We start from the raw sequence: 22,225 nt of genomic DNA, 5'->3' as shown, positions 1-22,225 counted from the left end.
AATAGCAGTAGATATAAGTACAAACCAAAATATGGTACTGCAAATGGTATATAACAATTATACAGATCAAGAAGTAAGCGCCTCCAAAACACCCCAACACGTGTTTCACGTCCGCTTCCTCAGGGGAAAATAAATTTAAAAAAAAATTCCCCTGAGGAAGCTGATGTGAAACATGTAACGGAACGCTTGGCACCCCGACCGGGTACCTCCGTCGATAGATGCTCCTAGTGCTTTCCGAGGACTCCAAGCACTCCACTTGACACCGTACGCACTGCAGACCCCACGAACCGCCGTAGCTTGGTTGGGGTCTCACCGTCCTGCACCCACGCTGGACCTACTACAAGGCTCCAGGCTCCAGTGGGTGAACCTCTCCTACAGCCAGAGAGCAGGAACAGCTCTTACAAGAGCTAGTAGTTATGCCAGGGGAGTATAGCAAATCTTCAGCGTATAGCAATCCCCCAGTTTGATCAGTTATCCAAACACCAGTCTCAACATGATGAAGGATAAAACAGGAACACTTTATTGAGGGCTACCCGCCCGTATTTATGCAGGTCTCCCTCTGGTGGACACGCCCCCAGGGGACCAGAATGGAGACTGCGACACACCGAACAGATACAACACATCCCCACAATGCATCATGGTTTCCTCCTCTCTGCCCCAGAGACAACCGAGGAATAATCCAATTATCTCTCAGGACAAAGGGGAGATCGCCAATACACATGTGGAGACAACAGCACAGACATCACCATTTAAACACACAATGGCACACCCTCCCAGCAACCACAGACATTTAACATATTCCCAGATAGCTCAAGTCTGAGTGCATATCATTAGGCGAATGGCACTCCGACCACACGAATACAATTAAACTAGCCATCTGGGTACCCTCACATAACAAAATACAATTCCAAAGACAGATTTAAGCTGTGCGGCCGGCCTGTCTTCTTTAAAGTTAGTATGCGCCATAATCCTGAGGCAGGAGGCTGGCAACCAGCCCCCTCCAAAACACTGTGGCGAGGTTGGTTTCGTCACAAAACACATGTTGGGGTGTTTGGGAGGCGCTTACTTCTTGATCTGTATAATTGGCATATACCATTTGCAGTACCATATTTTGGTTTTGTACTTACATTTACTGCTATTATATTGTAACGCTAGTGTACAAATGACCTCCATCTGGCTGATTTGTCGATATCATATATTTGTTTTTTAGCCTGTATTCAATAAAATATCTATTTTTCTATATATAACTTTGTTTGCAGTGTGCTTGGTTGTATTTATTGGTGCTTAGTGATATATTTTGCAGCTGCTGATTAGGAATATTATTGGCCCTTATATATAGATAAACTTGGAAAAAGAGGTAATAGGAATAGCTCACTCCTATGCGACAGGGACCAGGTGCTCTAGGCCAAAAAACTGTATCACCTGTACAGAGAAAGATATTGGAAATAAATAGATAAAATGGACTGGCACTCTGTATGTGTGGTAAAATATAGATATAAAAAATATATAGATATAAAAAAATATATACAATATAAAGTGATCACACTAGGTATAGGGGCCTTTTAATTAGCATCTGATGGCAGATGTCACAGAAAAGAAGTGAAGAAGGGTCGTGCATGTTCAATTTCAATATGTATGATTCTTTGGGAAGATAAACCACTGCCAGAGGAGCCTGACTATCAAGTGTATGGCCAGCTTAAAGGGATTCTCCAGGGCTTTATGTACAGTAAGTTTTCTGGGGAAGGACGAGAGTTTCAGCAGTACTTACCCTTCTTTCCTAGGAACTAATATACCGTATTGGCTTTTGTGTCTCTTAATAGGAGAATGCAGATCTTGTAAGTGCAATATATGGCAGAGGAATAGCTTATGGCAAAAAAGGCCTTCAGGTAAGTGTAGAAACTCCTGTCATGTTAACGTCTTATATATTCCTCATTTTAACTTTTAGGGATTACATACTCTGATATTGATATCAGGATTGATCTATATAATCTGTGTTTTTCCCTGAATTGTCTTCTGCAGTAGGTCCACTATCCACACCGTATGGTTGCCATGTCTTAGTTGTGGACTGCAAATAGCGGTCCGCAATGCACTGGCACCAGCCCTGTGAATCCTGTATTCCGGTGCGGACCCATTGACTTGAATGGGTCTGTGATCTGCAAAATATGGCCAAAGATTGGACATGTCCTATCTTCTGCAGTGTGGAAGCACGGACCCGAAAGCCCACGGAAGTGCCGAGTGTTTGTGTTCTTCCGATCCGTGCCTCCGCTATCTTTTGCTGTATTTTGCAGATCACGGACCCATTGAAGTCACTGGGTCCAAATCCATGTATTGCTGACCGCAATTTGTGACCCACAATACGGTTGTGTGAATGATTCCTTAAATTGACCCTCCAGGCTCCCATTTACTAAGACGTCTTTGCCTTAGTATACTGTATGTACCAAAATGAACTTGTGTCCATATTTTTACCAGTGGTTTAGTAGCTTTTACTTTATTAAAAGAAAATCACAGTAACTGGAGAAAGAATAAAACACTTACATAGTGCTGTTATTTTCATCTTTTCAGCTGCAGATCCACTAATTCCCAGGCTCTTCTTCTGCCATCCAAGATGGCCACACCACGTGTCTGACTACCTGGTGCATACTGTGCATTTTGTAGCCCAAGACACTTCCTGCTGGCCTCGGATTGGCTAGCACTAATCATGTGAACAGTGCTGGTCAATCCAAGAGCAAGGTTAGACAAGCTGGAAGTGTCTTGGGCTACTGTACACCAGGTACTCTGACAAGTGGTGTGGCCATCTTGGAAGGCAGAAGTGTAGCCCAAGAATTAGCAGAGGAGGTCACCATGTAAGTGTTCTGTTCATTCCCCAGTTATTGTGCAAGGCACTGCAGTATGCCAGCATGGCCTCTACACAGTGGCTAGAGCCTTCTGCTTCCAGCACCATCCACTGCTGATTGGTAGGGGCGCTGGAGGATAGGTCATCAGTATCTAAAAGGTGGACAATTCTTTTAATGCACAGTTAGCATTCTGTAACAGGTCTATGGATAATTGGCTACATTGTTGCCTTAAGTCCACCTCATGAAAGTTCCATAGTCACTGTAAGTGAACCAGAGTTCAGAGGACTGTATGCAGCTCCCACCATTTTGATAAATTGGGCCATGAGTGGTTCAGCGTGGGGGTAGCTCTATCTGTCAAAGGCTTCCCACCAGATGCCATCACTCTGTATATGCTCTTGCTGATTTGAGGGGCCACTAAGCATTTACTAAAAAATAGATTTTTTTTTTTCTCTACATTTAGTTCAGCGCCGATAAGTAGCCACTTTCACAGTCTTGGATTTCAGAACCAAGACAAGACATACAGTATATCCATTCTTGGCACAGTTTAGTCAAGCAGATTAGACCTATTGAATGGGACTAGTCCATGGTCTGATCCTCCACATTCAGACTGCAGATCTGGGGGTAGTAATGTAAGGGATTTTTACGACATGTATTGCTTTATCTTTTGTGCTGCTGGATTGGGTTAATTTACCATAGCTCACCATTTATTTTCCTTTGCTGTCTTTAAGGATATAAAAAATGCAGAATTGGCGTTATTTGAACTGAGCCGTGTCATCAGCTTGGAACCTGATCACCCAGAAGTATTTGAGCAGAGAGCAGAAGTAAGAAAACTTTCTCATATGTCACACCACATCCCATAGCAGCTACAGCATTGTCCACTCTCAGACCTATTAGCCAACTGCATATATGTCTTAGAAATCTGACACGCACATACCTCAAATGTCAACAGGTCCAGAAGTGGTTAATAGAAAGAAGAATGCTTGTTTTCTTTCACTGATTCCAAAGTGATATTTAAAATGGAGAATAATTGCAGCAGAATGTAACAAAGTTGCTCTGCTTTTTTTCTTCCTCCAGTGAGATTTATTTACCTTCAGGTATATATGTGGGTTTACTGTTTACCAGGCAGCTTTTTGTGCCGATTGCTTGAGCACAGCCATTTCCACAGGGCATTTAGCTGAGTTTTGAGAAATGCACTAAATATAGTATTGTAAAATATGTTAAATATGCAGCTTTTTCAAATGGCTGCATTAGTTGTCGTTTTAAACCTGTCACCGTAAAATGTGACCTGAGAAGATTGATATATAGTTTTGTGGGACAATATTCTGTACTAGCTGAAGCACCCGACTTCGCACGGTATATTTAATCTCTTTCATTCAATGTTTGTTCGTGTCGTTAAAATATATCAACACAGACCTTTCTTACCTTCATTTTATTAATCACCGTTGGCTAAGTAGTGGGAGGGGGCGTGTCAAACTGTGTATGTGAAGGCAAACGGCCTGCGAGCTTCTATTGGCTGATAAGGGTCATGTGACCAAGCTTCTATTGGCTAATGCATTTTTTTTGTAAAATCTCAGGAACGGTACGTCCTAGAGAGCTAGACCCGGTCTAAAGCCTTCCCGGACACCTAATGTACCTTTCGTGATTGTAAATGCAACGGTGCAGATTCTTTAGCGGATATACATACGCATACACTCAGCTTTATATATTAGATAATTAGTATTTTAGTCATTTCATCTCCTGCTTAGGGTCCATTCACACGTCCGTGTGTGTTTTGCGGATCAACGGATCCGTGTATCCGCAAAACGCGGACATCGGCGATGTGCGCTCCGCATTTTGCGGACCGCACATCGCTGGCACTTAATAGAAAATGCCTATTCTTGTCCGCACTTGCGGACAAGAATAGGACATGTTCTATTTTTTTCAGGATTGGAAGTGCGGATCCGCAATTCCAGATCCGGGCAGAACATTGTGCTGCCCCATAGAAATGAATGGGTCCACAATTCCGTTCCTCGAAATGCGGAACGAAATGCGGACGTGTGAATGGACCCTAAATCTGAGCTTTGAAGTCCAGGAGGCGGTCCTATCAGTGATTGACAGCTACCTCTGTATACACAGCCATAGAGGTAAGGCTGTCAATCACTGATAGGACTGCCTCCTTGATGTCAAAGCCCAGAATTAGCAGGGATATAAATGACTAAAATACAAGTGTTACTGAGTCTTATCCCAGAAATCAGTATATCAATCTGCTCAGCTCTCCTGCTCTATAACATGCTGCCTGTAGCTCAGATATCATGTTCATCATGACAGGTTCCCTTTAAAACACAGCAAAAATGCATATTGCTAGAGTGGTTTCTTCTTGTAGTAAAGCCTCTACCCAGGGAAGCTCTCTGCATGGACGTACATGCACCTAATCCGGAAACTACAATGTAACTACAAAGTATTTCCTGTTTAATTGTGTGACTAAGGGTACTTTCACACTAGCGTTATTATTCTTTTCCAGCATAGAGTTACTTACTAGGGGCTCAATACCGAAAAATAACTGATCAGTTTTATCCTAATGCATTCTGAATGGAGAGCAATCCGTTCAGAATGTCTTCAGTTCAGTATTTTTGACTTTTTACGACAGAGATAATACTGCAGCATGCTGTGGTTTTATCTCCGTCCAAAATTCTGGAACACTTGCTGGAATGCCGGATCCAACATTTTTCCCCATTGACATGCATTAATGCCCCGAGTGTCCTGGCAAAAACTGATCCGTTGTTGCGGTCTGCGCATGCTCAGACCGCAAAAAATGTGAAAAAAAATAAATGCCGGGCCCGTTTTTCCGGATGACACCGGAGAGACGGATCCGGCATTTCAATGCATTTGTCATACGGATCAGGATCCTGATCCGATGTATGGTGAGGTCAAGCAGCACTGCACGTTAGTCGGCGGGTGCTCGGTCTTGCGGATATAATCCCGAATCTTCGTTGTGCAAGATCCTGATCCATCTGACAAATGCCATCAGTTTGCATGCGTTTTGACGGATCCGGCAGGCAGTTCCGGCATTTTGGACACCGGTCTTAATAAAGCCTCTGCACTGGTGGTGGATCGCTGAATTTATGACGTCGCTGCATCCAGTGCCTTGTCACAACCAGACAGCTGAAAATCTGACAGAAGCCTTTCAGAACCTCCTCCTTGAGTTTTCTTTGTTGTGCTGTTCAGTTCCTCATCTCGTTAGCCTCTCTCAGCTGTCATGTAGTTGGACTGATTGCTTCCCTTTAAATTCCTCCCCATAATGCATTACTGGGCGGCTTATACTTCTTCCTGGAGTGTGTGTGCATGCTGATCCTGTTTCCCAGTCTGCTACAAAGTTAAGTGCTGTACATTTATCTGTTATTGTCTGTTTGCTGGATCCCAGGTGACCCTGACTCCCTCCGTGTCTGGTGTAGGGAGCCGGTGGTCGTGTCCCCTCACTATTGTAGGGTGTTCAGGGGTTATATAGTCGAGGTACGTGGATATGCAACCATCCACCTTTGGGATCTTTGCATAGGCTGAGCAGCCAGGGAAAGTGCTAGGTCTTGTGCAGGGGTCTCCCTTTTGGTTCCTTAGCTTTGGATCCACTGAGTCATATATGCATGTTGCATTGTCTTGTTTCCTGTACACCGTCCGTGACATGCCTATTCTAAATGTAAGACAGCTTCCTTGCAGGTTTACATTTAGAACATTTTCTACGTCTAAAAAAGAACTAGAAAATGATGAATCGGATGGGCCTGCCTGCCCGTCCCCTTCCACGCCCATACCACATACCACTCCCCCTTTAGACCTAGCATGAGCGGGGAGAAGTTGTAGATTGCAGCACAAAGGACCTTTGCGCCACAATCTGCGCCAGAAATGTGCCTAGTTTAGTCATATTTCTGTTTAACAAATGACCCCCATAGTTTTAGCTTAAAAAAAATAAATAATAATATTATATTATATATAATTTTTTATTTTATTTTTTGACACTTTTTATGTTTCCGTCTACAGATTTTGTCTCCACTGGGTCGGATTAGTGAAGCACTTAGTGACCTCACTAGAGCTATTCAGTTACAGCCATCAGCACGGCTCTATAGGCACCGTGGCACCCTATACTTTATATCTGAGGTAAGACCGGGAATGTAATGGTTGAACTGCATAATGCTGTCCATACACCTGGGGGAGTAAGTTGCTGCCAGACACCTGTGGTGACTGCTTATCTCCTGTGAGAACAAGGAATCGGGCATGTTGTAATCCAACATACCCAACCCTTCTTTCCCCTACCATCTGCAATTGGGGGAGAAAGGACACCTCCATACACATTCCATGGCCAATGGGAGTCTGACTGCCAGGAACCTCACGAATCATCAGAATGAAGGGACTCCTGTTTCATTAAAGTGCTGCAGCCTGTGTTAAAGAGGACCTGTCACCTCTCCTGACCTGCCTATGTTAATAGCTACATGCATTCCCCACGTACTAACCATTCTGGAGCATCTATTCTTATGACTCTATGTTGTGCCGTTCCTTTATTATGTGCACTTGAAGTTATGAATGGATTGTTAGCAGTCTGCAGTAAGGGTACAGAGGGGGGTAACCAGTTTGGGGGAGGGGGGTGTCCCTGCACAGAGTGACTCTATCCAATCAGTGCTGCTATTGTCAGACTGTGCAGGTACACCCCCTACAACTGGTTACCTCCCCTCTGTACCCTTACTGCAGACTGCTAGCATTTCATTCATAACTTCTAGTACAAATAATAAAGGAATGGCACAACATAGAGCCATAAGACTAGATGCTCCAGGGTTATTACATGGGGAATGCATGGAGCTTTTAAAACGGGGATGTCGGGAGAGGTGACAGGTCCTCTTTAATCTATTACCTGAAGCATGGCTGTCCATGTGTATTTGTGTCTGGTACCATTCAAGTGAATTGAACTACAGCTCCAGACACAACCACATGGAAGAGAGTCACGCTGTATCAGGTTGTGGCTGTGGAGCCCCAGCAGCTTCGTTCTAAACCATTTCCTATATTTACTGCTTTAATTTATTGCTTTAAACACAGTGTATAATGTATTTTGCAGACCACTGAGGCCAATGCAGACCAACATTTTAAAGGGATTGTCCAGAATTTACTTTTATTTTTATTTAAATCCCCTTTCCCCTACCCACCAGACCTGTGAAGAGAAGCATACTCGCCACTCTATCCTGCTTTGTGGGATCCCAGCCGTCTTCAGTGCACTTTGTCCCCACGTATAAACTTCCAACATGGACAGGGTCACGTGCGCCGCCGCAGCCAATCTCAGGTCACGTGTCGCTTAGGGACACTTCACCGCTGTCTCCATGCGGGGACCAAAGTTGAAAGAAGACAGATGGGACTCACTGAGCCAAAACCAAGTGCCTGGGGGTTGGGCAAGGGGGGAATAAAAAAAAAAGTAAATCCTGGACAACTGCTTTACACACACGTGACTGATTAGATGCGGGTTTGCACGCGGCGGAGTTGTACAGTACCATCAAAGAGGATGAGACTGTCAGAATTTTCATACATGCTGCGTTAAAAAAAATGCAGTGGAAAAGGTACGATATTGCGAATTTGAAATCTGCAGCATGTCATCCTTTGCAATGGAGAGGCTTGTTGCTGGCTTGTCCTTGGCAAAACAGAATGTAATACATGTGTTTTTTGCTGCAGATTTTTCCACTCTATCTTTAGTCACTTGTGAACCCAGCCTTAAGGTGTACAGACCGCGAGTAACTTGCTTCCCTTTATGGCAGGATTACGTAGCAGCACATGAGGATTTTCAACAGTCCCTGGAACTAAACCAGAACCAGCCAATAGCGGTTTTGTACAAAGGTTTGACCTTCTTCCACAGAGGCCTGCTGAAGGTAATACTCTGATAAAATCGCTCTGGCCACCCAGACACAGCCATGCGTGTGACATAAACCGTTTTATGCCTTAAAGCTATTACCGCTTTGCACAGTACTAATCCTATAGACAGGGAGGTGTAGCCCAAAGGCAAAGCCTTGTGGCAGAGAGTGACCACTACACAAATAAATGCACAGTGCCAAAGTTTTTTTTTCTCACTTTTAGGCCTCTTTCACACGGGCGTCATGTTTTTTGCCCGGATAAGAGGCGGGTGCGTTGCGGGAAAATGCGCGATTTTTCCGCGCGAGTGCAAAACATTGTCATGCGTTTTGCACTCGCGTGAGAAAAATCACGCATGTTTGGTACCCAGACCCGAACTTCTTCACAGAAGTTCGGGCTTGGGATTGATGTTCTGAAGATTGTATTATTTTCCCTTATAACATGGTAATAAGGGAAAATAATAGCATTCTGAATACAGAATGCATAGTATAATAGTGCTGGAAGGGTTAAAAATAATAAAAAAAGTTAACTCACCTTCTCCTCTTGTTAGCGTAGATCCCGGTCTGTTCTTTAGCTGTGGACTGAATGACCTGAGGTGACGTCAGATCACATGCTCCAATCACATGGTCCATCACCATGGTGATGGAGCATGTGATCTGACGTCATCAAAGGTCCTTCAGCCACAGCTAAAGAACAGACCGGCCTCTACGCGAACAGGAGGAGAAGGTGAGTTAACTTTTTTATTATTTTTAACCCTTCCAGCACTATTATACTAAGCATTCTGTATTCAGAATGCTATTATTTTCCCTTATAACCATGTTATAAGGGAAAATAATACAGTGAATAGACTGTCACCTAGAACCCATGCGTGAAAATCACCGCTCGTGTGCACAGCCCCATAGAAATGAATGGGTCAGGATTCAGTGCGGGTGCAATGCGTTCACCGCACGCATCGCACCCGCACGGAAAACTCGCCCGTGTGAAAGGGGCCTTATGGTTGTAGATTTTTTTTTTATTTATTCTATTTCTTGAGCATGATTATTGGGGCTGCCATTTTTCCTAAGCTGTTTTTAAAAGGGTTGTGCAACGAAACCTTCTCTACATTTTTCAAACCAGCAGCTGGATCTGAATACTTCTGTATTTGTATATAATTAAAAATGTAGTCTAGCCAGTGAGCTATTCAATAAAATGCATCTGTATAGCGCCACCTGCTGTTTGTTCTTTTCCTTTTTGTCCGTCTCGCTGAGGTGGTCGTTCGCGCTCAGTTTAACTCTTCAACTACCACCAGCTATATCTTCTGTTAGAATCTGTGGCAGTTACAGGGAGAGAGCTGCAGCAGAAAGGACATGCCCCTGAGCTGCCAGGCTGCAGATAATCTAGCAGAGCAATGGGGGCCGTGAATGTGGAGATCTCTGGACCCATGTGAGGTGCAGGGCTGGTTCTAGCTTTGTTAGAAAGAGATTGTCATGTGCTATAGGGCTGAAACGATTATTCGAATAACTCAATTAAATCGAGTAAAAAAATTCATCGATGCAGTTTCCCTGCATCGAGGAATCGTTCAGATCACGTGATCACGGAGCGGGAGTGAAATTAAGCGACTCACTCACTGCTTCCGTGTCCTCCGGAGCCAGAGAGGCAGGACTGAGCGGCCGGCACAGCTGAGGGAGGAGGAGGGAGTCTCTCCCTCCCCACTGTGCGCGGCTGCCGCTGAAGACCAAGTAGGAGGAGGAGGGGAGGGGAGGAGGAGGAGAGGAGGGGAGGGACTGTGGCCACTGCGCCACCAATGAATGTGCCGGCCATATCCCACAGGGTCCCCCTCCTCCCCCCCCATCATTGGTGGCAGTGTCAGTTCCGATCGGAGCCCCAGCAGTGTAATGCTGGGGCTCCGATCGGTTACCATGGCAGCCAGGACGCTGCTTAAGTCCTAGCTGCCATGGTATGTTAGTGAGCAGAGAGCAGCGCATTATACTCGCGTGCGCTGTGGCCGGCGGTCGCTCCTTCTCATAGGTCTGTGCGGCGCATTGCTAATGCTGTAAGCATTAGCAATCCGCCACACAGACAGAAGAAGGAGCGACCGGCGGCCACAGCGCACGTGAGTATAATGCGCTGCTCTCTGCTCACTACTAACATACCATGGCAGCCAGGACTTCAGTAGCGTGACTCCTGGCTGCCATGGTAACCGATCGGAGCCCCAGCATTACACTGATACAATGATTAATACTGGGGAGGGAGGGAGGGAGGGAGGGGGGGGTTGCGTTACCAGAGGGGGCATATCAGAGGCTGGGGGAGGCAGATCAGAGGCTGGGGGGAGGGGGGGGGGGCCAGATCAGAGGCTGGGGGGAGGGGGGGACGGAGATCAGAGGCTGGGGGGAGGGGAGGAGGCAGATCAGAGGCTGGGGGGGAGGCAGATCAGAGGCTGGGGGAGGCAGATCAGAGGCTGGGGGGGAGGCAGATCAGAGGCTGGGGGCAAGCAGATCAGAGGCTGGGGGGAGGCAGATGGAGAGAGAGTGGTTAATGGAGGCTGCAAGCACCACCTTGGCATGTATAAAGTTATTGGTTTAGAGAGGGGTTAATGAAGGCACCTCCAAGGTGCTTTCATTAACCTCTTCAGACCAATAACTTTATACATGCCTAATGCCAAGGTGCTTCCATTAACCCCTCCAAACCCAATGGGCATGTATAAAGTTATTGGTTTGGAGGGGTTAATGGAAGCACCTTGGCATTAGGCATGTATAAAGTTATTAACCCCTTCAAACCAATAACTTTATACATACCTAATTGCGTACGTTATTTTAAGTAGCTTTTTCTTATTAGATTACTCGATGAATCGAGAAATATAATCGATAGAATACTCGATTACAAAAATATTCGTTTACTGCAGCCCTAATGTGCTATATGATGTCTGATTTTCATTTTTTTTACATCAATCATTACATGGCCCCTTTAACAGCATTTAGAGTTGTGCTTTACAGCAGCCACCCCGGGCCATAGACCCGATGGACAGGAGCGGAGTCATTGACTTTTATGGGAGAGTTTTCTAGGCATGCTGTGTGACCTGTGCAGAGGTCGGGGGCGGGGGGTAGATAAGCTTTGACAGCCACTTACTGTAAATGGTGTGTAATCTGGCATGTGATGAAGCATTGACTGCTGAAAAGTATTATAAGGCTTAGTGGCCAGTGTAAAAACTGCAGGATGTTTTTTTATTTTAATGATAGTGAGATGGAACTTTGAAAATAACATCACCAAAAATTGAAGAACTTGATTTAAAGATTTTCTGATTACAGTCTGGTTAAACCGACCGTGCCGTTGTGTGCATGCAGCTATGTCGGTCTTTTATTTTTAGAGTTTTACTTTCAGCTTTTGCATTTTTGCATCATTTATGATCACTGAATATACAGTTTTTCATACAGCTGTCACCACAAATACCATTCTCTTCTGCAGGAAGCTATTGAAACCTTTAAGGAAGCCTTGAAGCAGAAATCCAATTTTATTGAAGCATATAAAAGCCTTGGTCAGGCCTACAGGTAATTCTCTGCTCCTATCATATCTGTGTTATCTTTCATGAAGAATGATGACCATTATGTTCTAATTATTCTCTCCATGTATGTGTATGGGGGAGTCAGGAGAGAGAGCTGCCAGACAAATGATTGCTCGTCCAAGAGCTAGTAAATGTGTATGGCGACCTTAAGACATGTGTCTATCTCTACGCCACATTTATCATCCAGTCTGAGCCACTGTGATAAATACGGTCCATGTCTAGACAGCCTGTCTAAAGGATGATTTACACGTGTAGATAATCGGGCAGATTATTGGGAAGGAACGCTCATTGCCGACAATCTGCCCGTGTAAGGCCTCATGCACACAACAGTATTTTTTCACGGTCCGCAAAAACGGGGTCCATAGGTCCGTGATCCGTGACCGTTTTTTCATCCGTGGGTCTTCCTTGATTTTTGGAGGATCCACGCACATGGGGAAAAAAAGTTGTTTTGGTGTCCGCCTGGCCGTGCGGAGCCAAACGGATCCGTCCTGAATTACAATGCAAGTCAATGGGGACAGATCCGTTTGAGGTTGACACAATATGGTGCAATTTCAAACGGATCCGTCCCCATTGACTTTCAATGTAAAGTCAGGAGTCCCTTTTATACCATCGGATCGGAGTTTTCTCCAATCCAATGGTATTTTTTAACTTGAAGCGTCCCCATCACCATGGGAACGCCTCTATGTTAGGATATACTGTCGGATATGAGTTTTCACGATCTAACTCATATCCGACAGTATATTCTAACACAGAGGCGTTCCCATGGTGATGGGGACGCTTCTAGTTAGAATATACTACAAACTGTGTACATGACTGCCCCCTGCTGCCTGGCAGCACCCGATCTCTTACAGGGGGCCGTGATCAGCACAATTAACCCCTCAGGTGCCGCACCTGAAGGGGTTAATTGTACTATCATATCCCCCTGTAAGAGATCACGGCTGCCAGTCAGCAGGGGGCAGACCCCCCCCTCCCCAGTTTGAATATCATTGGTGGCCAGTGCGGCCCCCCCCTCCCTCCCTCTATTGTAATAATTTGTTGGTGGCACAGTGTGCGCCCCCCATCGGCCCCCCCTCCCTCTATAGCATTAACAACATTGGTGGCCAGTGTGCGGCCTCCCAATTCCCCCCCCCCCCCCCCCCCCCCGATCATTGGTGGCAGCGGAGTTCCGATCGGAGTCCCAGTTTAATCGCTTGGGCTCCGATCGGTAACCATGGCAACCAGGACGCTACCTGCAGCCCTGGTTGCCATGGTTACTTAGCAATAGTACAATAGTAGAAGCATCATACTTACCTGCTGGCTTCTGCGATGTCTGTGTCCAGCCGGGAGCTCCTCCTACTGGTAAGTGACAGTTCATTTAGCAATGCGCTGCACAGACCTGTCACTTACCAGTAGGTGGAGCTCCCGGCTGGACACAGAAATCGCAGCAGCCAGCAGGTAAGTATGATGCTTCTACTATTGCTAAGTAACCATGGCAACCAGGACTGGTTGCCATGGTTACCGATCGGAGCCCCAGCGATTCAACTGGGACTCCGATCGGAACTCCGCTGCCACCAATGATCGGGGGGGGGGGGGGGGGATGGGAGGCCGCACACTGGCCACCAATGTTGTTAATGCTATAGAGGGAGGGGGGGCCGATGGGGGGGCGCACATTGTGCCACCAACGAATTATTACAATAGAGGGAGGAAGGGGGGGGCCGGGGGGCGCATATTGTGCCACCAACGAATTATTACAATAGAGGGAGGAAGGGGGGGGGCCGGGGGGCGCACACTGTGCCACCAACGAAATATTACAATAGAGGGAGGAAGGGGGGCGCACACTGTGCCACCAACGAAATATTACAATAGAGGGAGGAAGGGGGGTGCACACTGTGCCACCAACGAATTATTACAATAGAGGGAGGAAGGGGGGCCGCACACTGTGCCATGTCGGAATATTTATGCTGTCTCCGATTGACAGTCTATATGATTTATGTGAATAAATTAAAATCGGTAATAAAGGAGATTCTAACTTATTATCATAAATACCAAGCTAAAACAAGCTCGTGATCTGCGTTGAATTGAAGACAAAACCCAGTTACAGACAAAATATATATGTAATTTATTAATACAATTTATAGTGCAAAATAATATATATATAACAAAATTGGCGGTAATAAAATTCAATCAATGATATGCAAAATAGTGGTAAAGACAAAAATAATTGAGAACATATATCTATATATACACAATTATGCCTTCTTATAATAATACCCCTCACTTATATTAAAAGTCAATTTAATACTTGATTTCTCTCAGCCGACAAATGTCCGATTAAACCCAAATCTGGTTTATCTTTTTATCTATATAAATATATATATATTATCAACCATACTGGTCTAGAACTGAATTCAGTTCCTTGGAGATAATACTGTGCTTTCACTAGTATATTTTTAATCTCCCTGTATTGGATTAATTTTCAGGATGATGCTGCAGGTACACCCCAATCTTATTCCAAAACAGATACTATACACAAAGTATGGTTAATTGAATATATATAGATATGTATTATATTAATTAATTATCCTATAAAATATAGGTAAGGTTATACTATACCAAAATGTCAGCTAGCAGAAATCAGTTTCAATGGTTCTAAGATGGCTGCCTCCAATGACTGGCAAGATGGTCAAGATGATGTTCAGAGAGAGAGCGAGCGAGATCGACCCCTTCTCTCAGCCCATACCATCTTTTTATCCTATCTTAGAAAGGGCTTGGCCAAGTTTTATCATTAACTAGTGACCTCACTTTATAATTAATAGAACCTCCCTCTAGGGAAAAATATACCCTAGATCTTTGTTACCCTAACACTAGATGGCACTAGTATTCCATACAAAAATCGAAGCATTCATTTATTTCTCTTATTCATATAATAGCAATAAAATGTAATCTAAGGTTTCAGACAAAACCTTGAGAAGATCTTGAAGAGACAATGAGTTTTATACTTGGTCAACTAACTTGTGTATCCTTAAGTCTTTTGACCAGACTTGATTAAATCAAGATAAATATGGCTATCTCAATTCATTGTCCTTGGAGGAGACAGGGTTTGTTCATGATCACCTGTGTCCACATTTCTCCATTCCAGGAAAAAAATAATTAATTTGTGTGTTCCACTGAGACAGATTCTAAACATGACAGAGGAGTTTATACCTCATTTCTAATCTTACAATTGAATATATCTATGAGGACTATACTCATATATATATATATATATATATATATATATATATATATATATATATATATATTCAGCATACCTATTAAAATTGATTATATAAAATCAATCTACTCCTATATTGATTAATATAAAAACCACAAAGAAAGATTAGAGTCTTTCTATTCACTAAAATCATCAAAACTCAAATACATTGTCTTATCTAGGCCATCACATTTCATTAGACCTTGGGACATCTCCTTCTCACAAAACAGACTTGGGTAAACACTTTGGTATATATCGTAAACCTTAGGTTAGCAATTTCAGAGTAAAAAAAAATACTGAATTCACTCTGCCTTAAAATAAGACAAAATGGTTGTCCCTTAGGCTCATGTCCATACACTTATATAGGCCTTATAATTATGGACTTTATTCATACTCAATAGTTCTGACAAATCCCCCCCCTTCTTCCCACGTTAGTCAAGGATCCCCTTAAGACCTAACTGGGAGAAGGTCGGAAGAATTTTCATGTTCATCAATATTGTATCTGAGTCTTTTATCGCATCATAACGTCAATCCTGGAAAAGTATATTATCACAGAGATTCTGTGTCCAATGGTTTTAGCATGTGAGAAAAATGCAAAACTTGGCACCAATCATGCCATTATTGCTGTGACTTTGTTCTCATGCATAATGTACCAATTTGGTTCCTTTCCCAAGCTAAAATGGTGATATCCGGTATCTTCATCCAATGAATGTCCTTGGATCCAGTTTCGCAAAGATTCTTGAAATATAATCTTCTTAGCCATCATTCACAATCCTGGGACATCTGAAACACGACTGTAGATTCGGGTTGATGATTAGTTCCGTCTTTAATTGGACCTCTTGAATCAACACCATCTGCACGATATCTGTATCTTTGTTGTCATCATCATCGGCAGGAATCACGTCTGGTTCCGCCCGTCCTTTTTCTATAAAGGAAAATGAAAGTATGAATACAGTGTATATATATATATATATATATATATATATATAATATATATAAAATGTATATTTATTTGTTTTTTTCTTTTGAGATATAGAAGTTTCCCTAGCGTTGCTATGTAAAATGCTTTATATGGAAACCCCAGATTTGGAACATCTGTGAACTGAGAGAAATCAGATTAACGCATCCTTATTCATTCTCTTATTCAGCGTCATCTTCTATGATTCTCAGTTCTGATCTTGGATGACATACTCGCAATTGATTTACATGGACCCATTTCTCGATGAAACCATCTTTGGTATTAATTTTCACCTTATAAACTACAGGTGATATTTTATCAATTACATCATACGGACCTTTCCATGATGGGAGAAATTTTCTTTCTTTTACCCGATCCCGGGCAAAGTTATAGAGATACACTCTATCTCCTACCTCATATTCCTTTTTTGTAGTTTTCAAGTCATAATAAGTTTTGTTACTTACGGCGGCTTTCTCAAGATTCTTCTGCGCGAAAGCAAAGGCGTGTTGAAGATACTTACGAAGGTCTTCCACATACTGATGTGTCGTGGCTGCATTGATCAGGTTATGATCTGATGTGCGATACAACAGATGTTGAGGAAGTACCATTCTTCTTCCTGTCATCAGCTCAAAAGGTGACATCTGGGTAGCCGTACTTGGAGTAGCTCTAATGGCCATGAGTACTAATGGTAACCTTATATCCCAGTCTTTACCCGACTCCTTAACATATTTCTTAAGGATGTTGACAATAGACTGGTTATAGCGCTCAACGGATCCGCTAGATGCTGGACAATAGGCAATGTGTAATTTTCTCTTCACACCCAACATCTTCCACATCTTGGCCATTACCTCACTTACAAAGTGTGATCCCCGGTCTGAATCAATCCTTAACGGTAACCCAAATCTGGAAAATACATGGTTAATCAACAAAAATGCACAGGTCTCGGCTGTGTTATTGCGGGCCGGTAAACACTCTACCCATTTTGTAAACACACAAGTGACGGTTAACATGTATTTATTTCCTCGGGATGACCGGGTAACAGGACCAATAAAATCGATTTGGATGTCAGACCATGGTAATGAAAAACCTTTCTTCTGAAGTGGAGCACGATGTTTAGGACCTTGCGGTTGAAATTGCGCACATACCAAACAACCTTGACAATAACTCTGGACATCCTTTAACATATGAGGCCAGTAGGCATAATCACGTAGTGACTCATATGTAATCTTTTCTCCACGATGACCAGCTGTAGGTGCATCATGGGCATGCTGTAACATTAAACCTCTAAATGTAGTAGGAACTACCCACTGCTGAATACCATTTTTAGAGGTTCTCATTAATAACCCATCCTGAATACTAAATTGGGATTTGGATTTCATAAGTAATCGGAGGTCTTCTTTTTGAGTAAAATTATCCTCCGATATGGGATTATTATTAGGATCCTCAATATGTTTATAGAAGATTCCCAATATAACATCTTCCTTCTGGCTTTTGATCAGATCCTCACTAGAAGATTCTTGGCTCCATTGAACTATACTATTTTCAGTTTGGGCCTTAGCCTGTTGTCTAGTGATAGCGTCAATGGGAATCATCTCTAGTAGATGATCTATATTCACATGATCACCATTTATGGCTCCTTGATTGGCTAGTTTGTCAGCTAGGTCATTACCCTCTTTATCTTTATTTTGGGTTTTGGAATGACCTTTAGTCTTTTTCCAATAAATGGTTAGATCATTATGTCGGACTAGCTCATCTATGGCACAAAACAACTTGGCGTGTTTCACTGGTTTGTTATTGGACCGTAACATATGACTCCTCTTCCATGTGGGCATATATTCTACAAAACTGTTCCGCACATAATTTGAATCGGTAACTATGACGAATTCCTTTATATTGTGCTCTATAGCAATTTTAACGGTTTGGTAGACAGCTGCTAATTCAGGCTACCTGGCTACTCTTAGGCACCAATACTATAACCTATTGAAATACTCGGGCACCCATCTATCCACGTGATACCAATTCCTGCCACTAGTTTTCTTTCGTCCCCTACAATGGTGTGGTAAGCACAACCATCTATGTACGCACAAGGGAGTAGAGAGCAATAGTCGTCTTCATACGCTTTGTAAGGGGAAGATTTTTGTTCCTCTAGAAAATCATCTATCAGTTCTTCCGTTTGAGAATTAGCAGCGCAATTATGCAGTTCAGCAAGTCCTTGGGCTACTGGACACTTTTTATTTTGCTTATATTGAACTTCCAACGGCCATCCTTGTAAAGACAAGGTCCAAGCAGTGATCCTGCTGTTAGACAAGTTACCATCCCTAATTTTATCACTCTGTAGATATTGTAGGGGTTGATGGGCCGTTTCAACAATGATTTTCTCACCCTGTACAAAACTTCTAAAGTTTTGAAGCGCCCAGACTGTGGCTAGTAAAGCTTTTTCACAGTTGCTAAACTTTATTTCTACTGGTGACAGTGATTTACTTGCATAAGCTATAACTTTATGCAATTTATCCTGTTTTTGGCATAGGACAGCACTAATACTAAGATTTGTAAAACCAGTTTCCAGATAAAAGGGTTTACCCCCCTTGGGATAAGCTAGACATGGGGCTTGGGTGAGTCTCCTTTTAAGCTCAGACATAGCTTGTTCCTGATCCTCCCCCCATGTCCAGGGTACACCTTTCTTTAACAATGTCAGCAATGTTTACTAATCTCAGCATAGTTATCAATGAATTTACGGGAGTAATTCATCATACCCAGAAATGATCTTAATTCACTAATGTTGGTAGGCGTTTTAGATTTCATAACAGCCTCCACCTTTTTCTTCTGGGGATTCAGGCCTTCATAGGTAACCTCATGTCCAAGGAAATTTACCTTAGTTCGACACCACTGGGCTTTCTGTAAAGAAATTTTCACACCTGCCTCTTTCAACTGATTCAGTACATGCCTAATTTCTTGAATATGCTGGTCAAATGAAGTACTTTTCATCAAAATGTCATCTACATAAGTTAAATTTCCTCTTTCTGTGGCATCAGGCATAGCCTTATGTAAAAATACAGCAAATTCATGACCTGAATTTATGTACCCAAACGGTAGTCTAGTCCAGGCAAACTGTTCTTTACCAAAAGTAAAGGCTAATTTGTATTGATCTTCAGGGCTTACTTTGATGGTCCAATATCCCTGAGCGCAATCTAAGGTGGTAAAGATCCTAGCGCCTTGCATTTGTACCAAGCATTGGTCTATATACGGCACGGGCCAGCCGGACATATATACACGTTTATTTAGCTGACGAAGATCAGCACATAAACGCCATTGACCATTCGGTTTAAGAATTCCAAGAATAGGATTGTTATAAGAACTGTGCACTGGTCTTATAATACCTCTCTCCTTGAGATTTTGGATTATTTCCGCTAGCGAGTCGTAACAAGCTAGTGGAAGACGATATTGCTTGATATAAACGGGAGGTGCCTCAGGATCAGTCTGGATCCTGGCAATGTGTATGTCAGTCAGACCACAATCAAAGGAATCTTTAGCAAAGATATCCTTGAATTCTAAGAGAACTTCCTTTAGTTGTTGTCGTTCTGGGTCATTGGAGCATCCATTAGCTAATGAGATTTGTTGCTGGACCATTTCCATAAACCCTGGAAAAACTTCTGGTTGACCTATTTCATAAGTTTCCTCCAATCTGTCAGTGAGGTCATGATTTGACTTACCTGCTTTTTCAGCAAACTCATGATATTCCTGGGCTTCCTGCTCATTGATTGTATGATCAAAGGTAAGAGAGGATTCCTCTACCTTACAGGTACCTTCTTCAAGATTAAAAGGATATACTGAACTAATGGTGAACAATCCTTCAGGAGAAGAATAAAATGTTTGTTCAACCAATTGTTCTTCTGTTAGATACGATTCAGGTATTAGGCCAATAATTATATTCTGAAACCCAAAAGTATAATAATCTGAATCTAATGCCATACCAATGATAGTGTCTTTAGACAAATGAACTTCATTTGGCATACCATTATTCACAATTATTTGGGTTTTAAAGGTTTGTAAATTCACCATAGGGGTATGATTTACTGAAATACCTAATTGTTGCATTCTGTTTGATAGGCATATCAATGCATCACCATTCTTTAATTTTTGGCCTTTTGACATCTGAATGGGTAACAGGAAATTATTAGTACCTGGAGGGATGATTATATCTCGTGGCACTAATACACTGACTGCATAAGGCAGTATCTGGGATGACTTGAGTGCTTCATGTTCATCCATAAAACCTTCAGGATTCCCTTTTAATCTTGTCCACAATGTGGAATTCACTATATCCACATGGATAGCAAAACGATGTAAAATATCGTTGCCAATGTACATAGGATATCTGGGTTCATCAAGCACCAGGAATAAATGAGTAGCCGATTTTCCTGCAATAGAAATGGTTAATATACATTTTGCAATTATATTATGATCATCAGAATCATTATCTAAGTCATGTATCCAATTATCTTGTGGATTTGGATATCGAATCACTTTAGAATTGACCACTTGATTTAGTAGATCCCTACTAATATAACTGTTTTCATGGCGCAAATCCAATTTAGCCCTCTTAGTTCTTCCTAAGTCATTCACCTGTACTAGGAAGAACATCTCATCATCCACCTTTTTCATTCCCACTAGGAATTGTTCGTGACCATTAAACCCAATAGGGTCAGTAGTTTCTGGGTGTAGGTGGATTGTAAGAACATCCCCTTCCAAACATACATCTTTTACTCGTTCAGGAGACACACATATGGTGTTATCTTCCTGTTCACCTATAGTGGAATTTGGAATGATTTGCAGGAAAGAGACATCAGGGACTTGGCTATTTCGGAAATGTACCTCAATGGAATCCGGCCTTTCCTCTATCACATGGCAGTTACGCCTATTGTGATAGGATTGTGATTGTTCATAATTAATGGGCATCTTTACTTGAGACCATATCACCTTATTAACAAAATCAATAACTGGACTTAATCTTTTCAGGAGATCAATGCCAATAATTAATCTATCAATGGGCATATCCACGATCAATGTAGGATGGCTAATTACTTTGTTTCCGACTTTAAAATCCAGCCAAGCTTTACCTAAAACCTTGAGGGCATTACCTGAGACACTTACCAGGTTAGCATTAAAACTTTTTAACTTATACCTGTTAGAAGATACATCCTTCAATTGTTGGAAGTATTTTACAGATAGTAAAGTTGCTTGGCTACCTGTATCTATCAAGGCTATTATTGGCGAGAAATTATCAAATAATTCAACTTTCATATAATATCTATTATCTATTTCCTGTATGGAACAAAGATATTTGGCATGATTATTGAAATGGTTTTCCTGCTCAGCAGTTAGACTTGTCCTCAACTCCTCCTCCTTCCTTTTATGAGCAGGATCGCATGTCTTCTTCTGTGCAGCTGAAGACTTTGTGTGCTGTAAGACAGAACAAACAGGTTTCCCCTCCCCCTTGCCATGTGGCTTTGTAAGGGTTAAATTCTTTTTAAAGGGAAAGACAATTATATTAGATTGCTCCACTTTACATACATTTAAGTCATCAACCTCTGCAACATTTGACATACTTACCTGCTTCTCCCCCTTTATATTTGGGGAGGATTCTCTACAGGAGGGGTTACCCCTAAAAAAGGATTTTTAGGGTTAGCAGTGATTGTTTTAGACAATTCCTCCATCCGCTGCATCAACATACCAAACTGATCTTGGATTTGATCCATTCGATCATATAGGTTACTTCTCTTTCTCCCATAATCTTTGGGAGATTGATTTTG

General features: G+C 42.6%; 1 protein-coding gene across 2 annotated transcripts in view; it reads left to right on the top strand.

Moving 5' to 3' along the window:
- The window catches only part of TTC13 (tetratricopeptide repeat domain 13), an 80,524-nt gene that overhangs the window by 18,184 nt on the left and 40,115 nt on the right, over positions 1-22,225 (top strand). For both annotated transcript variants that reach the window (XM_044290180.1, XM_044290179.1), the window contains exons 5-9: positions 1,821-1,886; positions 3,563-3,655; positions 6,843-6,959; positions 8,597-8,707; positions 12,129-12,211. In XM_044290180.1, coding sequence (XP_044146115.1) covers positions 1,821-1,886; positions 3,563-3,655; positions 6,843-6,959; positions 8,597-8,707; positions 12,129-12,211 — 470 coding nt within the window. The remainder of the gene's footprint in view (positions 1-1,820; positions 1,887-3,562; positions 3,656-6,842; positions 6,960-8,596; positions 8,708-12,128; positions 12,212-22,225) is intronic.

The sequence above is a fragment of the Bufo gargarizans genome, chromosome 4 (assembly GCF_014858855.1).
Source record: "Bufo gargarizans isolate SCDJY-AF-19 chromosome 4, ASM1485885v1, whole genome shotgun sequence".
In the NCBI taxonomy this organism is placed as follows: domain Eukaryota; kingdom Metazoa; phylum Chordata; class Amphibia; order Anura; family Bufonidae; genus Bufo; species Bufo gargarizans.
This window is presented reverse-complemented; position numbering and strand designations above follow the sequence as displayed.